The 11631-nt window shown below is 28.6% G+C and overlaps 1 protein-coding gene across 3 annotated transcripts; it reads left to right on the top strand.

The window, feature by feature from the left end:
- The first annotated feature begins 8038 nt into the window (after positions 1 to 8038).
- LOC105138604 (inositol-tetrakisphosphate 1-kinase 1-like) lies at positions 8039 to 10017 on the top strand. 3 transcript variants are annotated; one of them, XM_011044732.1, is made up of 2 exons: positions 8039 to 8935; positions 9033 to 9095. In XM_011044732.1, the coding sequence occupies exons 1-2, from the start codon at positions 8094 to 8096 to the stop codon at positions 9058 to 9060; spliced, it is 870 nt and encodes a 289-aa protein (XP_011043034.1). In that variant the 5' UTR covers positions 8039 to 8093; the 3' UTR covers positions 9061 to 9095. The 3 variants fall into 3 exon arrangements, with proteins under 3 accessions (XP_011043034.1, XP_011043033.1, XP_011043035.1); XM_011044731.1 differs by adding an exon at positions 9999 to 10017 and having other exon boundaries at positions 8041 to 9095; XM_011044733.1 differs by having other exon boundaries at positions 8308 to 8399; positions 8473 to 9229.
- Positions 10018 to 11631: the final 1614 nt, after the last annotated feature.

The raw sequence follows: 11631 nt of genomic DNA, 5'->3' as shown, positions 1-11631 counted from the left end.
GACATTTACCACAAATTAAAGTTATCTTATATTATTAGATATATTATTATAAAATATGCTTTGGTTAAGGAGTTATTGATACTTCAAGTGCAAAATGATGATATAAAACCATGATAAAAATGCACTTTTAAGTACTAATCAGTGACCTTCTTTCTCTTCTTCTTATATTGTTTCTCTCTCTTCTACAACCTTTCTTCTTCCAGCTGTGACCTACAACCACCTCCAATCGTCGGCCACCAACTCTTCCACCATCCTCAGCTAGACCAATGACGGTTGCCACCACCATGCCAGGTTGTCCGCTCTCTCTCCCCTTCCCCTTCCTCATCTTCTTCTTCTTCTTCCTTCCTTCCCTATTGTTCACTGCATGAACAGTAGGCGTGAAATATAATTCATTTCCTACTATTCATGCAAGACGTGAATTGTGTGTGTGTGTGTGTGTATTTTAATATTTTAAAAAAAATAAAAAATTCCAAAAAAATTTAAAAAATATGATTTTCTCACATATTTTTTTATCAATTTTGCATAATATCAGATTGTATATTTACACTGTAAAATACAAATCTAGTATCAAAATACTTGGTTTTTTTCCAAAATATCTCAAAAAACAAAAAAAATTCAAAACATTTTCAAAAAGAAAAAAATATTTTGTTACATACGGCTAAATCCTGAAATTTTTCTAAGCATTTTTTTCATAAAAAATAAAAATTGCATCTTTTTCATGTTTAAAAAATCCAAAAATGGATATCCTAACTAGTTTATGATTATCCATTAGGATTTGTAAAATAAAAATCCAGTATCAAACTATCCAGTTTTTTCCCAGATATCTCAGAAAACAAAAAAAAAATTAAAACATTTTCAAAAAGAAAAAAATATTTTGTTATATATGGCCAAATCCTGAAATTTTTCTAAGCATATTTTTCATAAAAAAATCAAAAATTGCATCTTTTTCATGTTTACAAAATTCAAAAATGGATATCGTAACCAGTTTATGATTATCTATTAAGATTTGACCAATATGTCAAAAATCTTATTTTTTTTTTCAATTTTTTTAGGGTCTAGATGTAGACTTTAATATTTGTGCGTTGTAAAATTACACAATAAAGCACACCCTCAAGTATTAAAGATACAAGGTATAAATAATTGCGATGCTAAAATTCAGACTTTAAAATGGTTAGGATTTAACCCAATAAGGTAGAGACTTTCTCATAAAGAAAGATTTGTCTTGAGCCTTAGCCAAGACCAATAGAAACCCGACTAAAAAAAACAATCAAACAACAATATAGCTTACCTTAGGTAGCGTACACTGGGGGTGATGCGTATTCTCCTTGTACAACTAGTCTCTTACTCAGACTCTCGCAAGCCATAGGTTCCTAGTGATCATAATATAGTAACGACTTATAAACATTAATTATAATTTTATGATTAAATTTAGAAAACCTTCCGCACACACAACACCTCACCAGGAGGCATAACAAGAGCCTCTGCCGTCGCCAAACAACGTCGTGCTGGCTCGCACCCCGCAACAGAAGTTAATGCTAACATGGGGTCTCTGAACAACTTAAGTAAAGCATATGATGTCTTCATGAAAATGGGGTTTAATTTAAAGGATGATCAAATCCCTTCTAACATTGTTATGTCGTCTAGAAAATGTTCGTGTAAATCCTGATAGCAAGATTATTGATGAAAATGGAATTTTTGATGACTTGAAGAGTACTAATATCGATAATATTACCACTGGTAACTAATGTTAACTTAATACATCCCTAATCCCTTGTTTAGCTCCTTATTTTTAATGAGTATAACGCTTTGGAATTACGAAGGAGTTGGCTATAAGCTCTTCTTCTTAACCTCGTGTAATTTTTTCTTCTTTTTTCTTATGAGCATACTGCTCTTGTTTTAGCATAGCCTATATAGTGTTGTCCAACATTCTGAGGTTATTAAGGTCTCATCGCATTAAGGCATTGAGTATCTTCGGGTGGCATTTGGTTTTTTTTTAAATGAAGATTTCATGGTTGTTTCTGTGTAAGAGAATTATAGAGAATACATGCATGTGAAGTTTTTCTTTGTAGAGAAGTCCTTCCCTTCTACTATGGTTCATGCTGGTCCAAAAGCCCTTGATATATCGTAATTCTTATGGGATGTCCTTATCAAACTTTCCAAGTAATTTCCTAGCCCTGGGCAATCGAAATGGATTTTAATGCAATCTTGAATAAGGATGAATAATTGGGTGGGTGTCATCTTAAGAGGTGTAACTCAACTAATCAGATTCTGAGTTTACTCCTTAAAAGTCACCAGCTTGAGTCCCACAAACCTCAAGGCCACTCGAAACTTACATGGTTATTAACTTCAGGACTCGTGGGATTAGTCGAGGTGCACATAAATTGGCTCGAACACCCACGTTAATAATAATAATAAAAAAATAGGTGGGTGTAATCTGAGAGGATATAACTTAACTGGTCAGGATCTAAGTTTGTTCCCTATAGATCACTAGTTCGAGTTCCACAAACCTTAGGGCTATTAGAAGCTTACATGTAAGGGCAAATGCATGTAAGGGCTCGAGTGGGCTCTAGCCCTGGTTAAGATTTCATCAATATTTTTTTGACTAGTTTTATATAAAACATTTTGTAATTCTTAATTGATATATCAAAAAATTCTAAAAATTTACGTAGAGCCTTCTAATATAATGCTTTAGCTTGGGTTAAGATTTTAGAATTTCTGAAGAAATTCAGAAATTTAATAAAAAATCACAATTTGACCTGTTTTATGTTATTAGTGTAATTTTCTATCCAACCATCAGATTGAGCTGAAATTTTAAGAGTGATCTTAAAATATATTGAATAAAATCTAGTTAAAATTTTAGGATAAACGGAATTTGGTTGTGCTAACAAAAAAAAACCGTCAAATAAAAGCAAAACAACTTATTAAAGGTAAAATGATTATTTTCAATTAAAAAATAAAACAAATCATTTCTTCCTTCCTTTTATATGTTACCGATTAGGCAAAAGAAGAATAGAAAAAGAAAAAAAAAAGAAAAGGCGAGAGAGAAAGAGAGAAAAGTAATGGAAAAACATAAAAAAATCCAAGGAAAAAAAAGTGAGAGAATAACCTTGTTCCAACTTATAAAATACTAATATAAAAAAGAATCAAGTGAAGAAAGGAGGAAATGAGAGAGGGAAAAAAGTAATTATTTTATTTTTCAGTTGACATGAGATTGTTATTTTATCACAGTTGAAAGGTTGTTACAATATCGATTCAGATTCGATTATAAATGAATTATATTCTACAAAATATCAAAAGATATAACTTCAATAGTAAGTTTATTTTTATTTTCACTTCAATTTTATGTACTTTTAAATTTATTTTTTTACTATTTTGGGTAATGTATTTAAATTATAACTTTACTGTTAACTTTAAAAATTCATGTACCAGGAAAAATTTATGGCTCCTCCATTGCTCACATGTATAATTGTTAATTTCAGAGTTTATAAAATTAGTCAAAATATACACTCGGACACCCATATAATAGACAAATTGGGTGTTCGTGGTTTTTCAAATTTTCTATAATTAGTGTTGCTTGTTGCTTCCCATCACAGTGCATTGATCAGTGTATGATTTGAAAACCCCAGACTCCCCTAAAACTAACCACCATTGCTCAATGTGCTTGGTAACTTCAAATTGAATGGCACCTATATATGCTCAATATAAGTACGTTGTGTTTTTCTGCCGTTACTGCAAATGATAGACAGATAGAATGTTGACCATCAAACCATGTTGCAGACCCAAAAATGTAGTCATTGGAAGCCTCCTTCCCATGAAGACTTTGAAGGTAACCCTTGTTAACCCTGCGATAAAAGCAATCTTCTCTAAGGAAACCTTCACCTCTGATTCTTGGGCACTTGAAGTTTGTCTTGGACATGGATCTTATGTTTTTCTTTGAATATCCATAATAAAAAAGGAATTGCTAATAATCTTCAGAGGTTGTTTCAAATCCTGTATTAAGAGCTCTGAGTGGGTTTCTTTCTTCAACCCCAACTTCATAGGGATTTGCTAAGTGATGCCAGCTGTATTGTAAGGGTTTAAATATGAGAATTGAAAAACCTAGATAGGTATCCACCTCATGCTTAAGAATTGTCAAAGCCATAAAAAAATTTGAGACGCATCAACCTGTTGAATTGAGAGAGAATAAATTGGATGAAAGATTTAGACAATTTTGTCCAGTTTTTCTATTTTCAAAATTATTTTTTTTACTTTAAAATATTTTTTTATATTTTTTATGTATTTTTGTATAAAATAATTTTTTAATATATTTTTAAATAAAAAATATTTTTAAAAAATTCAAAAGATTCTTGAAGGAAAATAAAGTTGAAGAGAGGTGAATGGATGTTGAGCTCACAGAGAGAACTGATGCCAGGAGCTTTAAACCCCAAGTGAAGATCGAGATGAGGAACAATAATACTTTTGGGGGCTAGATCGAGTATCTGTTTTAGAGTTAAAATGGATGGAAGGTCATTGTATTTTTTTCTTAAATAAACGGTGGAGAGATCATGATTCGATAGAAATTTAATTCGGGATTTTTTTTTTTTTTGAGATCTAAGTTTAGATTAGGACGGTAGTGGCTATATACGTTTTTTTTATTTTTTAAGTCAATGAAAAATTATAATATTTAATATAATGATTTTTTAGTCATTGTATAAAATATAATGATAATCAACTAAATAATTTAATTTTTTTATTGATTTTTTTTTATATGTAAAAGTGTTATTAACTTATTAATTCCAAGATGCAAAAAAAAATATAAAAAAGGCAATATAAAAAAACAACTAAATTATGAGAGGTTCATAATAATTTTCTTTACAAAAAATCATTTAAAATTACTTTAAAAACTTAATTTAATATTTTTTTATAAAAATCATTTATAAAAATATTGAAACACAATTATAAACATATAAATATATAAAATTTTATATTGTTTTTATTTCTTAAAATAAACATATTAAATAAATAAATAATTAATTTAATATTTTTTAAATAAAATTAAAAATCACTTTACATATAGGTTTCACCTAGCCATCATATGCAAGTACCCTAAATAAAGTAATAAAATTTTAAGAAATGTAGTTTAATTAGTTAGGTTCTCAATTTATTTTTTAGATATTATTAATTTAAATTTTATAAATTTTAAAATAACTAAAAACTTTCATAATTATTCATTTCAGAATTAATAGAATTAATTAAAATTAAATTAGTCTAAAGAATTATATTAATTTTAAAAAAAGTAACAGAGATAGTGGCGTTAGTTGAAAGTGGTTGCCGGCAGCATCTTGCAATTTGCAAGGAATGATTCCATCAGATCATATGTTCCATTACCAAGCAAGAAAGTAATGCTTAGAATTTCTAAAACATGTTGTGCGGTTCAAACAGCCACAGATCATTAGATGAAACGTGTTCGGAGCTTGTAAACGTAATCAACACACACCTTTATAAAAAAAAGCTTTGTATGTAATATCAAATTGTGCTTGTTGAGGTGTAAGGTGGGTCGGCGGCTGTCTGATATATCTACCGATTATTTTAAGGTAGCTTGTAGTTTGTTTTTATATTTTAAAAATATTTTTGAAAATAGTTGAAAGTTTTTTATATTTTTATTTTAAAATAATTTTTTTATATTTTTATATTATTTGTGTGTTTTAATATTAAAAATAAATTTTAAAAATAAAAAAATATTATTTTAATATATTTATAAATAAAAAAACTTTAAAAAATAATTATTATAACAATACCAAACAATATCAAATGAGCTCTTAGCTTGTTTTTAATAAGTTGGTTGAAAGTATAAAAAAATATACTTTAGAAAATAAGTTGAAAACACTAAGACACATGTCACTTAAAAAAAAAAGGAAAGAAAAGGTAGTATTATTGTCTTTTTTCTATGTATTTGAATAGTAATTTTTTTTTCATATATATATAATTTCAATTTTATTTTTTATCATCAGATTTATTAAAAAATTTATAAGGTTATTATATATTCATAATTTGAATTGCAAGTTTGATTAGTTAATTTAGTTGATTCAAGTTTGTTTTTCCTTTTACTAATTGATTTTTTCCCCTAAATTTTATCTTTTAAAATTGGTTTAATAAAGAATTATACTTTGTGATTTTTCTTTTATTTATTTTCTAAGAGGTTATCCATATCACATTACTTGAGTCACAAGTTTAGCTAGTCAACCCTAATTATCCAAATCATTTTTTATATATTTTTTTTAATTTTATTATTCAACATTAGATTGATTAAGAATTAAACTTTATAATTTATTTTTATTTGTTTTCTATTGAGTTATCCCGATTTCATGATCTAGGTTGCAAGATAATTAGGTTAACCCGAGTTGACTTGGATTTATTGATTTTATTTTTCAATTTCACCCTTCAATATTGAATTTATTAGATATTGAGCTGTGTGATTTGTTTTATATGAAATTATCATAATTTCATGACATAATATGCATATTGACAAGTTAATTTGGGTTGACCTAAATTGATTTAGTATGTTGTCAACTTAATTTTTATTAAAAAAATCTTATTTTAAATATTTATTTTGAGTCAAACTATATTTTTATTGGTTATCCGAATTATTTTTAGATCTGTCAAGGAGACTCAATTGTTGAGTTTCCTGAAACACATTTATGCAACGGAAACAGAAACAATAAATTTAAAATTTTTCAAGGACCCCATGGATCTCGTTAAATAAATTTAGAGTTGTTTAGAGTTTATGCAAAGATTACTTAAGATCTGAACTTCTTTTCAGCTTTGAAAATATGCTTAAAGGATGAGTTATCGCAAACACAACCCGTCTAATTATTTAATTTCAAATGATAATCTACACAATCATTAGTGAAAAATCTCCTAAATCCTTTTAAAAGAAATGGATTGTTGTTATACCTTATAATGTAAACTCTTTTCATTTGTGTTTAGGTGTTTTTGTATTGTACCTTTCTTATTTAAATCTCGTAAGAAATAAAAGGCATAATATTCTATTAGTAGGGAAATCTAAAAATCCTATAAATGTAAAATATCAATTTGCCCCTTAAAATAATATCACACACATTATTTTAGGTTAATTTTAAAAATTTATTCAATCGAGTCCTTACTCGATTTTTCTAGTTCTAAAATTGTAGTTCATTATATAATTTACGCTCTAGTTCTTAATTTCTAAAACTTATTTAAAATCAAGTCATACTAAATTAATCAATTCATTTTAATAATTCTTATGTTTATGATTCATTAAATTTTCTAATAAGTTGGCTCAAATATAAATAATAATTCTAAATAAAATAGAATTAGATAAATTAAATAAATTAATTTATTATCAATATTATGTATAAGTCTCAACAACTCTAATTAATAACCAATCTTAACAGAGGATTGAATAGAAATATTTTAGAAATAATGCTTTGATATAATAAGAATCTCATAATTATAATAACTTTATAATTTTTTTTACAAAATATTTTCATCTCAGAAACTTTATCTTTACTCTATATTCATTAATCAAATATTTAATTAATATTAAAGATAAATAAGTATTTATTAATAAATTAAATATATTTATATTAATAAAGTTAATGTTATATATAACCAACTGATTTAATATATATTATATACATTAACACAAGTTATATCAAATCAATTCTCACATGTTTTTTCTACTAGAAAAACTTTAGCAACATTAAGATGTTTTTTTATGTTAAAAAAATAGAGTTCGTGAGATATTATAATAATGATTTTTTAATGTGTTTTTTGATAAAAAAAATATTAAAAAAATATTTTTTATCTTTTAATATCAATATATCAATATAATATAAAAAAATTAAAAAAATAATTTAAAAAACAAATTAAAATTACTTCAAAAATATTTTTAAAATACAAAAAATCATGCGCTGCGTTACAATTACGGAGGAGCATCTGATTCTCATTGCTCTTCTTTCAATTTCATATTTCAACATATATACACACACGCACCTTGTATTTGAATTAGAACCCGACACTCAAGGCCTCACCACCACCACCCCCACCCCCACCCCCATACACCATCAACACCCATGTCATCGTTAACCCACTCAAAACGCCACCGCGTAGGCTACGCACTGCCACCCAAAAAAATCCAAACCTTCATCCAACCCTCCCTCATCCACCACGCAGACCAACACAACATTGATCTCATCCCCATCGATCCTTCAAGACCTCTTATCGAACAAGGACCCTTGGATTGCGTCATCCATAAACTCTACGGCCCAGATTGGATGTCCCAGCTCCTGCACTTCTCCTCTCTGAACCCTGATGCTCCCATCATTGATCCTCTTGATTCCATCCAGAGACTCCACGATCGGATTTCGATGCTTCAAGTTGTAAGTAATTTAAAAGTTTCTGAAAGAAATCAAGTTTTAGATGTGCCTGGACAACATTTTTTTTCTGATTCAGAAACCATGATGAAGAATTCCGATGATTTGATTAAGAAATTAGGGTTTCCGCTGATCGCCAAACCGTTAATGGCTGATGGGAGTGAGACCTCTCATAAAATGTATTTAGTTTTTGACAAGGAAGGATTAGAAAAGTTAGAGTCACGGATGATTATAATGCAAGAATTTGTTAATCATGGTGGGATTATTTTTAAAGTCTATGTGGTTGGTGATTTTGTGAAATGTGTCAAGAGGAAATCGTTGCCCGATATTAAAGAGGACAAATTGGTTACCTTGAAGGGTCTGCTGCCGTTTTCGCAAATATCCAATTTGGAGGAGAAGACTGATTGTGGTGGTGGGGAGTTTGACAGAGTGGAAATGCCGCCAGTGGATTTTGTTGAGGAAGTAGCCAAGGCAATGAAGGAAGAAACTGGGATCAGTTTGTTGAACTTTGACGTGATTAGGGATGCTAGAGATGCTAATAGGTATCTTATTATTGATATAAATTATTTTCCTGGGTACGAGAAAATACCCAATTATGAGTCTGTGTTAACAGATTTTTTATTAAATTCCATGGAAAAGAACAAGAGTGGAGATGTCAGCATGGTGAGGGAGCATGATGATGATTGACTTAATGGGACCGTTTCTTCTTCTTCTTCGCGATTTCATGCTTACTTTGTTTTATCTCCTGCCAAATGTAGCTACTTTTTATCAAATACTCGATGTTTCAGTATAATAAAAAGCCTTGCAATTATGCAAGAAACAATGCAAATATGCCATATCGTTTCTATCTAGTTAGATAAACTTGTATGTATGTCTGTTTGTTTTGGTATGCGTTTTGCCTCAACCATAGATTTGATGTGTTTTGTTAATCAATACCCACCACAGTTTTGCACGGGTTCTATTAAAAAACCTTGATTAAAAAAAGCTACAATCTATTTTTTCAAACCGCAGTTGCAAAAGCCACCTAATGCCAAACAATGGCACAAAAATGTTTTTTTGAGATCCTCAAGTTTAACTTTAGCCAATACCTTTTTGCTCAAAAGTATTCAAAATCACCATATATATTATCTTGAATCTCTTTAAGAGGGTGTGTTGTTTACTAATTTAATTTACATCGGTTTCCTTTTCTCTCTGTGGCCATTGTTTAACTTTTATGTTGCTAGGGGTGCAAATAGGTATATTAATATAAATAATTTTCTTGGGATATGAGAGGATGCCGAATTATGAGTCGACGTAGACGGTTTGTTATTAGAGGTTGTGGGAAAGGAGAATTGAGAAACGAGTCCCAGGAACATCTAGTAGGGTAGAATTGAGAAATGAGTCCCAGGAACATCTAGTAGGGTAGCGATATTTGTGGGGAAAGGTGGAAGGACTATCAAGTTTTCTTGATGAATTGTTTCAATGTTTTGAGTGGCAGCGTTTGGTTCAACTGTCAATGTTATGGAGGAATTTTGTGCTTGCTTTGTATAACTGCAATCCTGCAAATGGAGGTACTTTTGAATATTTGGTTTCAGAATGTGCTGCCGTACTAAACAAGCCTTTGTCATTGTGTGCAGAATTAATGCAAATTGTCACCTTCCATATATTCTGTTACTTGCTCTGGTCATGAAAGTAAAAACGTCCAATTTGATATCTGCTAATGCACTTTGCAGCTCTTCTAGTCTTACATATATACAGAGGTTTTTTTGTTGTTTTTGAGCTTTGATTTTGTTACGGATTTTTCAGTGTTTATGTTCATATATATATAAATGTGTGAGCGTGTGTGAAATTTGTTTTGGTTTTTCAGTTATTTTTCTTATTTTTTTCTTGAGCCATGCACATGAATTTCTCTTTTTTTATATAGATTTTGTTGCCTTACAACAAAACATAAACCATTGCTCCTTAGCCGGAAGAGCTGTATTGGAGTGAATTCATTAATTATTATCATTAATGCATGAAGAACTCAATATGAATTACTGTTTGATAAAAAACCAGAAACATGAACTCGCTGGTGTGTAACAGAGGAAGGTGTGCAATATATAATTCCTTGGGAGTTGAGCTTTCTTCTTTAATGTGATGTTGAGATCCTTTAATAATTTTTATGGTAAATATTATTTATGTGGAAGATGAGAGTACAATAAAATTAACCTTCCTTTTCCCTTCCACAAAAAGGTTAAATTGATAATCTGTATCAAAATTTTCTGAAAGTAAAGCAAAATAGTTTTAGAAAATTATGATGATGATGGTCAATTTTACTTTTTTTTTTAAATCTTGTTTTAAAAATTTTGAAACCATAAAGAGAGAAAAACTGCAGATACTATATAAATGGTTCGTTGGATGGCTTCAAATCTTCAATGCAGGACTATTGAAACTGCTGTCATCAATTGAAAATCAATTTATATAAAAATCTGAAATTGTTATCATTACCATGGTTTGTTTTTTTTTTACTTTCTTTCTTTGAAAAAATTATCATGCTCTTGATTACATTGTAGGAGCTTGTTAGAAACTTTCGTTGAAGTGTGGCATTTAGTAAGAATTTAATGTTTTAATATAAAAAAATATTAATAACATGGTTTTAAAAAATTATATCATGATCCATTAAGTTTATTAATTATGCTTTCTCTTGATGTATTAAATTAGCATACGTTTATTTAATACAAGGCATTTTATTTTTGAGCTCCTCGATAACAGGATCAATAAGGTTTAATTTATAGAGTTTAGTTACCTTCAGTATCCAAAATATAGGATATAAAAATATATTCTTATGTGGTATTTTATATCAATATTGACCATAAAACTACAATTTTGAAGTAAGGGAAGATAACTAACAGCGACTGTAACTACAACATAAATCAATATATAATTTATAATAATAAAATAGATAAAATTATAAGTGTATTTTATGTTTAAAACACATGAATTACTTACGAATCAATACATTTAAATTTTAACAAAATAATACTTTCTATATATTAGAAAATTAACTTAGAATTTGGATCCTTTAAGCCACATATCTAAATAAAAAACAAATTAAACATTGGTACCAAAGTTAAAAGAAAAAAATTATGAGAAAAACTTTTAACTAAAATCTTGAATTATAGTTTCCCGGCATAAGTTTATTCTAAAGTATTTTTACTTAAGTTAATATCATAAAATTCGATTTAAGAAGCATATTGAATATTTTTTAATAAAATGTAAA

Source organism: Populus euphratica, unplaced genomic scaffold (genome assembly GCF_000495115.2).
Source record: "Populus euphratica unplaced genomic scaffold, PopEup_1.0 scaffold80.1, whole genome shotgun sequence".
NCBI classification, from domain to species: domain Eukaryota; kingdom Viridiplantae; phylum Streptophyta; class Magnoliopsida; order Malpighiales; family Salicaceae; genus Populus; species Populus euphratica.
This window is presented reverse-complemented; position numbering and strand designations above follow the sequence as displayed.

Coding starts and splice junctions, on each gene's coding strand:
- LOC105138604 (XM_011044731.1), top strand. CDS start 8,094: ATGTCATCGTTAACCCACTCAAAACGCCACCGCGTAGGCTACGCACTG.